The 15008-nt window shown below is 36.7% G+C and overlaps 1 protein-coding gene across 5 annotated transcripts in view; it reads right to left on the bottom strand.

Moving 5' to 3' along the window:
- Positions 1-15008, bottom strand: part of prom1a (prominin 1a) — a 57327-nt gene that overhangs the window by 22328 nt on the left and 19991 nt on the right. For 3 of the 5 annotated variants that reach the window (XM_026330399.1, XM_026330401.1, XM_026330398.1), the window contains exons 2-4: positions 13536-13594; positions 12940-12966; positions 9274-9479 (exon numbers count right to left, since the gene is read on the bottom strand). In XM_026330399.1, the coding sequence (XP_026186184.1) occupies positions 9274-9479; positions 12940-12966; positions 13536-13594 (292 nt within the window). The remainder of the gene's footprint in view (positions 1-9273; positions 9480-12939; positions 12967-13535; positions 13595-15008) is intronic. The other 2 variants (XM_026330402.1, XM_026330400.1) reach the window with 1 other exon arrangement.

Genomic DNA, 15008 nt, shown 5'->3' on the forward strand with positions numbered 1-15008 from the left:
TGCTGGACATTTGTACAACATACTAAATATCTTTTTTTGGAAATGCTTCCGTGAAATAAGAAGCTTTGATAATTATGTCGATGACTCCCAGAAAAGAATAGTAGAAAGACGGAGTCAGACGCTGCTGGGAAGGTTTAGATAGTTGTATAAAGGGCAGAGGTTTCTTTGGGCTTTTGTGACTGTCGGTACATATGTGACTACAATGCATGCAAAGTGAGGTTAAGCCCCATTAATAATGCGTGAAGAGCAGGATATTTGCGTGTCTGTGTGAATGTAGTTCATCTTCACAGTCCTGTGATGAGCCCTTACTGCTTTAGTCTCTGTCTTATTATAATCCTGTTAATCTACTGTTATCTAATCTAACATAACATAAATGCCTGTTATGTGTGCAGGCATTTTATCACATTATGGATTTTACATTGCTAGGCTCTTTCTACCTAGATATCTCATCATACTAAATCTCTTCACTTTGTTGACTATCTACAGTGCAGACTCAATCAGGAAATTCATAGATTTTCTGATTTATTTTTTCCAATAAATAAAATGTTAAAAAATGCCAACAAATGTCTATCACAATTTCCAGGACACATTTTCTTTAATATGCTGGCTTTATCTAACCAGTATATCAGACCTTGTATCCATTTACAAGCATTTAAAACTGTGAAAAGCAATTGTTAAAACAAAGTAGAACCTAGTTTGATTAATAAATTACTTTATCAATTTTTTTTGTAATTACTTGTTTGTCAATTCATAGATTACATTGACATACAGTATGTTCAAGTATGTACCATCGTCCATGTTTTGGGAGGTGGCTAAAAAAGCATTAGATAAGTTGTATTATCAGAAAATCAAACCCTGAAAGCAAATAAATAATAAATTGAAGTGAAATAATACTTTAGGCAGATAAGTAGATAAGACAAATAATCTTTAGATGTAGTAAGGGGGAGAGTTTTTTGTAACTAATTCCTGCTATAAAATGGCTGGTCCATATGTTAAGTGTTTGCAATTTGCAGTTAAAAATCTAAAACATGCAGAATTGCTGATAAGGTGCCAATAAGCAAAGGTGTAGGATCATATGCTGCCTGTGAGAGAGAAACTTATTCAATTGTGGCATTGAGCTGCAATGTCTCTGGAGGAATTGTAATGATGTTTTCCATAAATACTGAGTGGGCCAAGTAAACACTGTCATTGAATAAGTAGAGACTTAATGAGAAACTAGGCCAAACAACTAGGCTTGGACACAGTGAAGTGGAGCCATCCGGAACCAGGGGAATATTCAAAATGGCTACTTTCATAACAAAAGCCTTTTGTCAGTGGTTTCTCTGCCCTCTCTGTCTCTCTTTCACTTTCTCTCACACAATTCCATACATATACTGTCTGTCTTTTATTACATCTACAAATTTAAAATCACAAACACACCTCCCTCTGTTTCTGGATGTGTCTTCATCACTAAAACCTATACTTTCTTCCTTTTTGTCAAGCTATGTATAATTTGTCTCTCTACTGACTTGTATATTTTCTTCTCTCGGACTGTTTCATTGTTCCCCCCTCACCTTCTCTCTCTCAAGCTCGTCCTTTATTCTTATTTCCTGCAGCAGCCTTTTTTTTTTCTTTCCCTGGATCCAATTTTGCCCTCAGTTCCCTCTCTCTTTCTATCCACCTCCCTCTCTTTTTCTTTGTCTCTTGCTTACTCCCTCTCCCTGCCGGTGTCCAGCAAGGTCACTGGAATCTGCAGCTAACAAAAGACTCTTTGAGAAAAATGGCAAATGCTGTACAACAAGCTGTGTAGTACATAACTGTCAAACTTCAGCAGAATTAAATTTGATTTAGATTTTTGATTTAATTTTATATGCTTTTAGTTAAGATATGTTATTAGACAAGTGATGAAATTAAAGCAGGAGATACAAGGAAAAAGAAATAAAATACATTTTTGTGTGGCATTCAAAATGATCAAACAAACAACAAACTTGTGATGGCAAGCGAGACATGCCAGAACTGGATAACAAAAAATAGATGAGCACTGCTGTAGACCGAATATGAGACACAGCATTTGAATCCAGACAACAGGAAACATGGGGCAATCCCCCCGTGGGCCAATCACTACCAAAAAAGATAATTTCACCTCAGATTTAATATTGTCTCTTATATTACATATGATGGAATCATTCCAGTCTTGTTTTTATAAGCAAAAACTTACTTCATTATAGTATGTTAAAAAGACTCATGAATTTTAATGACCGTAGTGGAGAGAAAATTTGAATTTAGAAGGATGTGAAGCTCATCACCTTATACATTTACAATTTCCTTTCCAAATGCCATGTTGCCAAATGCTGAATGTTTCTTCTAAAATGCAGCACAAAGCTAGAGGTACTGTTGAAGCTCCTATTGAATCTAGAGTCGCACAGCTATTTTTGTTATTTGGCTGACGTTTTCTGGATAAATCGCTATGAGTTTAGTCAATGCAATTTCAAAATAAAAAAGAAACAGCCATCACGGCTTTGGAGCCAGAAATGAAATCCTTAAACTGATTATTGTTTTCTGACAATCTTCCAAAACTCAGATATTTCAATCATCAAATCCCAACATTTGAGAAGCTTGAACCAGGAAATATTTGCTTAAAGAAATCACTAATTGATGATCCATATATCAAAAATTCTTTTCTTTTATCAATCAATAAATTGTTGCCTCTTTAATTGAATTTAGACTTTTGAATGCACATACATTTGATTTACTTAATTAGCCATGTTTCCAAATTATTGCCTAGTAATTTTCTGGTAGCATTTTCTCTTTAAAATGGCCATTGGCCTTTAAAAATTCCACTTATTAGTTCAGCTGTTCACTTTGAGGAAATGAGGTCTAATGTGCTGCATCATTATATTTAGCTGTTATCAGCAACACCTAAACCTGCCACAGTAGCTGAAACTGTGCTAATGACTGCATGGCTCTATGGCTGCTTGTTGATGGTGTGTCTCTTATTGACCACAGAGGACAAATCAAACACAGCAGGAGGAAGATTTTCCTCTAGCAACTTTGAAAAAGGGTTGTAATTCCTATTTGAGTGCAAGCCAAATGGCACATGAAACTCTCCCTCAGGGTCGAAACCCTACAACAGCAGATGAAGAGCATCAAACTAGTGCAGTGCCCCAGAATCTAGGCCACTATTGTGGGCTGGATAACTCTATAGCTTTTACAAATTCCAACAATGGCCTGCATTCAGTATGATTGTGCAGTTGTGAAGCTTAGGGCAGTTTTCTTTCAGCCCATTCTTGCTCTCACACTGTTGGAACTGGACCTGTATTATTCCATCACTCAATAAGAAAATTATAGTTTCAGTCATTGTAATAACTTTAAGACAGATAATGCTCCTGACAGTTTGTTTTAACATGGCTAACAAAAGTGCTGTGCATGAACTGCTTTTATCAAAATGCCATTTCTACAGTGTTGATACTGGAGGGAAATGAGGCATGAAAAGTGGAAGCATACTAAATTACTGACCCTAGTTTTATTCATAACATTACATTTACATTTTTGAACATGGAAATGTGTGATATTTTTGGTCTTTATTTTCCTGCTAGTCTGACCTTAGTGATCTGAACTTAAATGCTCGAGAGAACAGAGAGATCACAAGATAGCATCATGTTTGTGTTATGTGAGACACTACTAGTGACTTCTCATACTGCACTTTATTTCCTCTGGACAACTCTTATTTTGAAATAAGTAATTGTGCTTCTTTGTATTTTGCGACATTACCAGTGACACCCACATCATATTAAGAGCTAACAATGGCTAGTATCCACCATTTATTCACATTTTAGCCATTTTTTCATTTCTTATTGAACTAAAATTTTAATCTGTTATATTTAATTTAAGTGTCATTTTAATCAGTTAAGCCTCTGGTTAGCCTGTTTACATGTGATTAAAATGCTTGTTTTTACCTCTGGTTGCTTTACTTTTGCTGTACTAGCTAACTGCTGTTTTATTTCTCTTGGCAGGTCAGACTAAGCCCAGCTTCCTAATACAGTGTTGTGCAGCATAAAAAGTTTAACTAGACAATGACTACTCTGGCATTTCTAATTCACCGGTCTTGACAGTGCTAGATTGTGCTGTTATTTGTCTTGTAAGGATGCTGTATAAGTTGCTCTTTGTTTCATCTATGGACTAGTTGCAGTGGTTTGATTGGAGACAAGAACCCTTCCTTAAAAATACGAAGCATAAAGTCAGCCTTCCCAGTATAGAAAGATAAATCCCTGATATCTGACAGAAAGTGGTACAGAAAGCAGAAAAGCTGTGGATGAATGTCAGACCTCCAGGCCAAGAACGTCTAATCTTCTTTTTTAAATCACTGGGCTGTTATAAAATGGCTTATTACTGGTCATAATAACTGGTACTGTTAACCACTGCTGTACTGACCATAGACTGTATATAAAAATGGACAATGCATCACTGTGTCCTTCCACTAAAAATATTCCAATACCTTTGGTTTTAAGGCCATTAAGGAAATTCCAAATCATAACATTAAAGACAGAAAAAACAAATAACTACAAAATTCTATACATTGAGTTTATTAAATCCAAACTGTATCTTTCTTTCTTGCCTTCTGTTGAAGAGAAAATTTGTCAGAACATTTCTTTTCCCCTGCTGAATCCTCTTATGTTTGCTGCAGCTGCCCAAGTTCCCACATGCAGTTGAGCATAGTTTTGTTTTACATTTTGTTGACTATAAATGCTCCAAAACCTGGCTCTGGCACTGGAAATGAATTCCCTGTGAGGACCTCCCAGGAGTTTGATATTCAGTCAACAAGTGACATCTTCATTGTCATTGTGGTTTTGTTTATGACAGAGTGAAGTTAATGCTCATCACACTATTAACGAATTCTCTAAAAATAGCCCTGTGTGACGACTCCCTGGGGAGGCTGTTAACTAAGTGATGTGTAGGATACAGGAGGCAGATGATGTGTGACTGTGTTTTTGTTGTATGTCTTTAAGTAACTGGGAAAATTGTGCATTTGTTTTGTGTAGGTATTTGCAAAAGTTGTCTTCATGTATTTGTGTAAGCAGCAAGTAGATAAACTATGAGGCATTTTTGCTAGTTATTTTCTCAGAGCTGTAATCCAGACTCTAGTTCACCTAAGCAGTAAATGTCAGGAGGGTATTCTTTTCAGTTTTCAAGGGCTTACTGAAATGTAGTATTTCAGATGGCGAAACTAAAAGCCTTTAAGTTTTGGGAAATGTGCACAGTTTTGCATCGAAACGTTAATGCTGGCAGTGATGCAGTTGGGCATTTGAATTTTTAAGTTGTATTCCCAGATGTATTCCTTATCTTGAGAAGTATACATTGAAATGAAGGAGTTTGTTCAGATAGATAACATGCAAACATTTGTTTGTGTTTAGCATTGTACATCATCATGTATCTGTCGGCTGTTGCTGCTGAGCTTCTGGTGTTGTCCCTCCACTACTTTCTGCTCTAATAAAAACTGGTGTTTCTAAACATTAATTGGAGCAGGTTATTAATAATTCAGCAGAATTAAGTGCTAATATCTCTCCCTCAAAATTAGAGGTTATATCAGAAAAACCCAAACATGCTGTTTCACTGATCTGAAATATACTGACTAATAAATGTAAACAGGCTTATCTGAAGAATCGTAGCTAAAAGTTTGTTTCTTGAGTTTTTGTTTTTTTTTACATTTTTGCTCTTTATTATTATTATTTATTTATTATTTCATTTATTTATAGGCACCTTTCATGACACTCAAGGAGACCTTACAACAAGAACATAATGTATTTACAAATATACTCCTTAATTTGGTGCTTGGAGTTCCAGAGAAAGGTTATGATACCATGTCTCAATAGCTTCAATAATGAGAGTATGATAAAACATACTTTGGAAAACGTAAAAAACAATACAAAATGATCCATAATAGCTCTACATATAGAACTCAGTGGTCTGTGGTCTTTGAATTTTGGTCAATATACATATTTATTTATGTTTATAGCATTGTCTGAACATACACATACAATTTATCATTTTTTTCTTATCTGATTATTTTTCTTGCACAGGGACTTCATATGATTAACTTGAATTACTAAGAGCACAATGTTGGAACCTTTTGTGTTAATAGTGTTGGACACCCAGCGACTGAAATAGATTGCTGAAATGCATGATGGGTAACTGCATGAGGCAAGGGTCTTCCACTTGGCTAGAACAGAGGGAAGGGTCTTCTGTCACTTTATCATTATAAATCCATGCAAGAGTTATGTGGCATCAGAGCTGATTAGTAGAGGCTGAAATAGCTCATGCTGATCTTTTAATAATGTGCAGTGTAGCTTACAATAACAGACATAATACACCATGCCATTTTACTATACAACACATGCACACATATATTGTGTGAGTGTAGCACTGAGAAGAAAGTAAGTGGGCATAATTAGGATAAACTGATCAGTAAATCACAGTAAATGTAGCCTCTCATTTCTGCATTTGGCTCATCCCTCGGGATAATCACCCTTTTACTACAGGGATTAAAGGAGTGGGGTTACATAGCTGACATATAGGGCACATGGTACCATATTAATGTCACACTCTCCTTTGGAGCTGAGCACCCCCAAAAGTGTGATACTACAACAGCCCCTGACTTTTAAACAGAAAATGCCCAACGTATCAACCAAAAATAATCAGCATCATAATTCATCCATTGGCTGCCCTGATTTCTAAAAATTGGCATCGGCCATAGAAAACACATATCGGTCGATGTCCACAATAAAACATAATAAACTGTTTAGAACAAATGTAAAGCTTTATTTGATTAACACAGGATTCAATCCTAAGCTAAATGTACCTGTTAAACCTTAAATAAATGGTAACCTAGGGTATTTAGTTTCAGGAAAGCCAAAGATGATCCAACAAAAGGAAACAAAGCTGTTAATGTGCATTAATTATTACCTCATCATTATATAATAGCTGCAGTTCATTTGTAAACTTGTTTATAATTGGCTGTTACTGGAGTTGTAAAGCTAACACACTGATTTTCCACTACCACAAATATGTTTCTGTGCACTCTCACCTTTTTCCTGATATGTGCCCTCATTCAAAGCTCTGAAAGACATCGGCCTAATGTGTTTACATGCCAGAATAATTTGGGGATTAACAATTAATACAGACCTGTTAATCAGTTCATGCTTACTTAGATTTCAATTTTCATTCACATAATGTAAAAGTGTTAATATGACAGCTGCACTAAATGGAGAATTATATTAATCTTGTTCTGATGAAATTATTAGTGTTTTAGTTGTTACACCATATTTATCACAACAAAATTAGGCTTAGTTTACTATATCTAGTACACAATGAAACAAGTAGTACACAAAGACAAGAGGTAATACAGAATGAGGTCTGTACTGAGCGCCACATCTGCTATGTGGTTGGTAGAGTTTAATTACACATTGACAACAAACCCCCTCCCTGTGTTACTTAGACAGCACAGTTGTAGCCAGGGCAGGACCATGTGCATTTTCAGCATGACTGGCATCCGTGTGAATCAAAGCCCAAATCCCTACAGCAATACTCTAACCCAGTGAACATTACTCATTCACATTTACAACCACAGCCTTTTGGCAGGTCCTCTGGGATTTGACCCTGCCACCGTCACAGTATATGATAATACAAGAGTGAAATTTTCTTCTCATCCTCCCCTGGACACTTTATTTCCTTTATTTCTTTATTTTTTGTTTAGTTTTGTTGCTACTTGTCATGTACTCTAACAGATTCTACTCAGACATTTTGTTTGCTTCTGCACTTCCTGCTTTGTGGATTGGCTGAGAATTAATAGACATTTTGTGCTCTTATGAGTATTTGTGTATGTGGCACTGACTGAAAACAAAATGCAGTGGGCATGATTGTCATTGTGACAATGTGATTTATTGGTGTGTTATTAATCGTTTTTAAAACCTTACTGGGTGGATCATTGTTTGTTTTAGTATTTTCACTGGATTTACTAGACAGTCCTGTCCACACTGCTTTTGTTTTTTGTAATATTCACTCTTATATTTCATCTCCAGCCATTTTATTGTCTCCACCCTTACCTGGGTGTCTTCTGCCTTGTGTAATATGATTTTAATGCTTCATGGGAAATATATAGCACCCAAGCCAATTCTCTGTGCCTGGATAGCAGCTTTCTAGTGGTGGTAAAAAGCAATCTGGGCTAAGCTCAGTACTCATCCCTCTCCTGCCTGTAATTGCTTCATTAGAGCCCTGACAGCATCTCTGCCTGGTAGCTAGGGAGATTTAATATAAGCTCTGAGGATGCTCTCAGACTCTTGTGCCCATGCTGCTAGGACATCACTGTGGAATTTCTAATAACCGGGCTTTGTTCCAAGAAAACAGAAAGTCAAAGAACATCAAACTAAGTACACTCCTGGATCCTACAGTCTAGACATAGGCACAGTTCTCCCAGGCCTTTTGCACTATGGCTACATGCTTCTTCTATCAATGACACTGTAAACAGTGGAGACATGAGTTTCAGCAAGATACTGGACAGTCAGGTGATGTAATGGCTTCTTATAGAAATGCATAACTAAAACTTTGCTTCTGGCCATTTGCAGCCTATTTCATCATCTTGTGCAGTTTGAGCCAGAATCTCAGCAATTGCTTCACCAGCATTTCTTGCTTTCTAAGATGGTGGCTCTTTGGTAGCAAGAATATATACCTCCATAGCAGTCTATAGGATCAGGAAAAATAATATGCTTAAGTCATAACCTTCTCCTCCTCTCTTTTTTACCTTGTCCTCTTTTGATGAAAAATAGTGTTTGGCTGGCTCTTGTTTGCTGCTCTACAGGTGCTCTGGTGATAGCTTAGTATATAAACTCTTATGTTTCAGATGGTCAATCAAAAGACTTGACATTTTTGAGAAATTAGATTTGCTGTGATAAAACGGCCTCTGGTGAAAGGTTCAGCTTGATTTGGGGAATGATTTTCCATGGTCTGGATAAAGATACTAACTCTAAGGCTCAAAAAAGACTGACTACCTACTACATTTAAGCTCCTTGTGTTAATATTCTTGTTTACTTTTAACTCTCCTGAAGCTGCTGTTTTCATATATAAAAGGTCAGCCTGCTCCAGACAATTTTTAAAAATTCTTTGCTTATATTTTCCTCATACCAGGTTTCTTTAAAATGCGACAATTTAATAGACATTAGTATAGCATGCAAATTGTCTGCTTACAAGCTGATTTCCATGTACTTTGCTAATATTTGTCAAGTGGGTGCACATTTAACTCACGTGATAGCCAATGAGGTGGAGAAGAGCAGTGTTCCCAGCAGGCCACGCCGGCAGTCTGCATTCTTCCTCTGGCGCTGGTGCATCTCACCACCGCAGTTGTCACAGCAGCGGCACATACAGAAGAAGAGGCCAACTACTGGCATCAGAACCATGAACAGCAAGCCCACCGCTGCACATACTAGGAAGCCTATCTCGTAGTAGATGGCCTGGGGTCAGCAGGGGAGGAATGAATGGAAAAATGAAATGAAAAATGAGAGCCAAATTGATTAGGAGAAAGGAGGTGAACGTGTGAAATGTGATAGAGAGAGAATGGGGAGTCAGAGATGGAACAAGAAAAAAGAGAGATGAAATGATGAGAAGAGAAAATGAGGTGGGGATTGTTGAGAGAGCAGGATTGGATTGGGAGAGGAGAGGAGATGTGAAGGAGAGAAGAAAGGATAGATCAATAGCTGCATACAGGGTGAAGGAAGAAGGGAGGATACACACTTAAGGAGGCAGAGGATAAATGAGCAACAAATCTATAAATATCTAGAATGATCCCAATGATGAAAATTCTCTGCTCTCTGTCTAAAAGGTGTTAGTGGATAAACAATACAAACATTGCATGAATACTCAGTCAATTCCATAATGGACTTTTTAGCTACACAAATGCAAAGACTTAAATCTGCGAAAAGGTACTTTTCTCACATTACACTCCAAACTAATTGAAACTTAATGTACGCAATTCTTAATTTTTTTTAACATACATTTCCAACACACTGCAATATGCACTGAGAGGATAGCATTACATGAAGGATGATGGGGAAAATACTCAGTCACGTTGCCCTGTGGTGCATTTTCCCACTCTAATGAGCAGGAAAGATGGCATTTGTGATGAAAAACCTGCTTCAGTAGGACTGGACTAAAGGCAGTTAGTGCATTGCAGAAAACTGCATGCTAAGAAACAAGAAGACAGTTTGTCTTCTAAAGTAATTATACCTGTTTCAATGAAGTTCATCATTTTTAATGATTTCAAAAAAATCAAACTGCATCACTCAAACTGTTACAGCTCCTCTTCAAGTTTAATTAAGGATATCAGACAAGTTTAGGAAACTGTGAAACAGAAGAAATTATTTTGGCAGTGGCAAAATTACTAGTTCAAAATAGGATGTTAATGACATTGAGATCCACCTTAGTACTTAACACAGCAGAGTGATCCTATCATAGAAATGCTTATAATGTGTCCACTGTAGTGTCCACTGTAGCCCAAATATTAGAAATTGTTATTACTTTTGGGCCTTGTAAGCCTGACTAGATAAAACTTGAAAATATATAGTGGTCAAGTTAAATTATTATAATAATTCTACTTATTGAATTAATGAATTGTGAATTAATAATTATGAATTATTGAAAAACAGAGTTTATAATTGTAAAACTATGTTATACAAAGTTATATTCACTTATAAGTGGCATATATACAGTATCTGAGGTTAACAGTGTAGAGGACAGTTGTGTTAATAGTTAATAAACAGTTAATAGGGGTGTAGTAAGATCAGAGAGCTAGTGAATTGTGACAGAGGGTATAAAATGCATGTACTGTGCCCGTTAACAGGAGCGAACCGAGGAATGCTGACTGTTTGAGACCTTTACATACCTACACTTTTTAGACAGCTGGTTGTTCGTTTAACTTGGGATTCTGCTTCATCTCTAGATAGTCAGCTCTGAAATCTGCTCATCCCTCATCACAACATCTTAGTAATCCTTGGCTTTGATTGAAACTTAGAAATTTTCAAAGTGACTCAACACAACTTCTTACAGATTCCTCCAGATATAATGAGAGAGTTAAATTGCTACTGTTTGCAGAACCCCAATAGCTCTTCCACCTGCTCAGTCATGTACCACAGCACTCTTTCTTCATCTGCTTCCATCTAAACTGCACTCAGCACAGGCTTTGGAAATTGGAAAAATTGAATAGGGGATTGATAATTCCCAGACTGTATGTAACTTGTCACGTTGATGTTCCAGTAGCTTCTTGTTATGAAAGGATCAAAGCAGCACTACTGTCATTGCTTTTCGTGGGACGAACTGCTCTCTCAGCTGATTTGCACTAATCTTAATCGCCCTCATAAATCAGTGACCCTGTCTTATCCAAGGACCTGCAGCTTCTGCTTTTGAGCATGCAGAGTATAAAGAAATGACTTGTCAGAGTAGTGTTTTCTTTAGTTCGTTTGGTAATTTCTCACAAACTTGGAAATTTCCATCTGCAAGTATATTCCAAACTCCAGTAGCTAGTGTTTGGATGAGTGAGCTTCTGGCTGTGTCAAGAGCATAATTTAAAAGATTTAGACAGGAAAAGACCGTCAGTCACTCCCTCTCTGACCTTAAGGAATTTCAGGGTCAGTGGAAACGGAGAGAAAAAAAAAATCAGAGAATCATGAAGATGCAGAGAAGCAAAAATAGATGTATGTGTGTCCTTGTCATCAAAAAGCAGTCAAGCTGTTGAGGACATTGTGCAAATCTGAACACTTGCATTGTCATTCTGCTTCTGGGCGCAGCTTGTTATTGGATGAATCTTCACAAAAAAAGGTCAAAACTTTTTTTCCCCCCACCACCACTCTTCAAGGGCCTGCAGCTCAGGCTATTTTTAGACTATAGCTTTGTCTTGGCAAGTGCCCAAAAGAAGAAGGTGACCTTCCAATAAGGACAAACTGGATGATGAGGTGGCGGCATGTTAAGACAGGCATTTCTCTAACTTTAATCAGATTTAATGCCAGCAGCAGCCATGACAACTGCTGAAATGTCCTAGAGTAAGACGCTGTTAACCTAAACTTGGCATTTACTGAAAGATGAATGTCTTGAGATGTAGGAGCCGCTGTGAATGAATTAACATCAAGTCTTTGTGTGTCTGTGTGCGTACTTTTTAGGTACTGTTCTTTTTTTATTTCTCATTTTAATGTATTTAATATTCTGTTAATATAACAAGAGAAATAATTTTATTTATTTATTTTAACTGTCACCATGAAAGCATCAAGATGTATGATTTTAGGAAGAGTTCTGTTAACATCAGCACGTAAAACACGTGTGTCACGTGTAGTTCATGCTTCCTATAGTTTCTGTGGATATTAAAGCAGATACTGCTGAGAAGCAAATTAGATGGCTGACCAGCAGTTTCATAGCAATTCAGTAATACCACATTGAGACAAACGTATACTACGCAAAACCCATAGTTTATTTTTTTCATGTTTGACATCCTCACTAGCCAATTAAAGGGTACTATTTCATTATGTCCAGAGAGAAGCCAATATCATGGTACCTGTCTGCAGCTTTGAATTTCATTTCAAGGTACTAACCAGCCAGCTGGTTAACCGGTTATCCAGTCAGCATTGTTGTTCTTCCATGAAGCAGAAAGATCTAATTGTAGACGTGCCTCAAATGACACAGGAACTACGGCTTTGACCAAGCTGAAGGTTGCATTCCAAGGTAGTTGGGAGGTGGAGGAGAGGGCTGGATGAAAGTCATAGGGCTGCACAACTGATCATGTATACTACAACAATCAAATATAACCACAAATGTGGCAATGGCGCGTTAAAAACTAACAAACAAAAACATTTGTGCAACCCTTGTGACATGAGACAGCAGGAAGACACAGGAAATGGTTTGTATTTTAGGTCAGTGTACAGACTTTACCTGAAGGGTCAGCACTATGTTCTCTGGCTGAGAGACACCAGATCAGAGTAGATCAGATGAAGAGGGCATGCAGAAGACAAAGTCAACACAGCATCAAAGAAAGAGCAAAGCCACAAAACAAAAACATGTAGATGAACAGAACAACACAAAGAAATTAAAGAATTCAAAGCTGGAATGCATATCAACATAGCTGCATATTGCACTGTAACAATATACCACAGAGAGCCAAATACTCTATATTGAGAAAAAAGGTATGGAGTTGGTCAAAGAGCTTTAAAAAGTAATCAAAGTTATCGTAACCTTATAAAAATTCACCTGATGTGCCTTTTTTTTTTAAATTCACAGGTTGTGCCAGAAGCAATTACCATATTTCTTTCTGGGGTGCCAGTAAAAAGATGGCCTTGTCTTAGCTTGTAAAAGCTGTTATCATTTTGCTTCACAGAAGTGTCGGGGTACAGACTGTTTCTGAGGTACATTTTTTGGTAATTTATGTAATTTATTTAATTTATGTAAATTACTATACTAATCAGGAAAAAAATGATGCAGTATAAGTACAGCAAAAAAAAAAAAAAAATACCACTCAGACAAACACTTACCTTTTGATATTCTGTCTGAATGGCTCCAAACTTATCCTTTGCCAGTTTGACAATAAGATCTGCAAAGCAAAGAGAAAACAAACACAGGATGAGAACAATTATCAGTTACTCCTTAATGAAAACATGATTCCCTTATTCAACACAAAGAGGCCATAAAAACACAAGGTTTTACATAAATGTCAGAAGTATAAGTGTGGGTTTAACAGAAAATGTGTAAAACCCCTTTTAAGCTAAATTCTGTATGTCACTGTCCAGTCCATCTGATCAACCACAGTGAATTGCCTTGAAACCTTGAAATGCCAATGCACATGATGTGCTCCCTATATATTATGGCCAAATTGCATAGAATTGTTCATAGTTGTTCATAAATTATTGACAATTGAAATGAACGATAATTTCTAACACTTACATATGTTTAACATGTTTTTTCAGTTCGATCAGATTCAACCAAAAAGTCCTTAAAAAAAAAAAAAAAAAAAAAAAAAAAAAAGATGGCAATCCTGGAGACATCACATAACAACCCAAACAGTACCTCCTACTGTATATTGCTGTTCCCTTTTTATTTTTACCCGATGCAGTGTGGGCTATGACTTTTTATAATGATGATAGTGACAACAAGAGATCTGAGAGGCAATAGGTTTCCAAAAATAAAATGCAAAAGACACAGGGGCTTTTTTCTTCTCCTGCAATGCAGTGTTTCATTTTTTCTGAAGAAAGACTATCCTACAGACAAATTGTTGACAAGAAGACAACCTATTTATCATAAGTCAGACTGATTATCCCTGCCTATTATCCAAAGTGTGAGATTTGTAGTAATAGAAGGCTGTTTCAGGCTTATACTTGCTGTTTAGGAAAAGAGAGCTCATCATTTGGTGTGATCATGTCTAATTGCTTTCATTTATAACAATAATGCAACTGCAGCTGATTATTATTATTGTTTTGTTTTTTTTTCTCAATATAGAGTATTTGGCTCTCTGTGGTATATTGGCAGTCACTTTTGTCAATTTTTGGTTGAAATGTAAAATGACCCAACCTTTTGGGGAAAAAAAAAAAAATAGAAGTACAGTGAGCCAAGCCCAGCTACCATATTTTTCTGTCCTAGTGATGCTTTGTGAGTGTTTCAATAAGGGTACTGAAGGAAGGCCTTTACAACTGCACAACAAGCAAGAGTGTAAGGATATGTCAGAAAATGAAAGGGATACCTCAGTTTTGTTCTGACCTCCCTGGCAGTTAGAGCAACAGTTATCAAGAAAATGAGCTGGTTCTGGCTTATAAAACATAAGGATGTAATGTGCTTCTTTGTCTGACATAACAATAAATATGTTGGTCAGACAAAAGAGGGCATTTGAAGTAATGGAAATACAATACCTGGTCTCTGCTGTCACTTCTAAGATAAGGTCACTGGGAAAAATATCACAAACATTTTTCACAATATTCTAAGGAAGGAGAAAGAAATGACAGAGACAGGTTAAA

This window comes from Mastacembelus armatus, chromosome 10 (assembly GCF_900324485.2).
Source record: "Mastacembelus armatus chromosome 10, fMasArm1.2, whole genome shotgun sequence".
In the NCBI taxonomy this organism is placed as follows: Eukaryota; Metazoa; Chordata; class Actinopteri; order Synbranchiformes; family Mastacembelidae; genus Mastacembelus; species Mastacembelus armatus.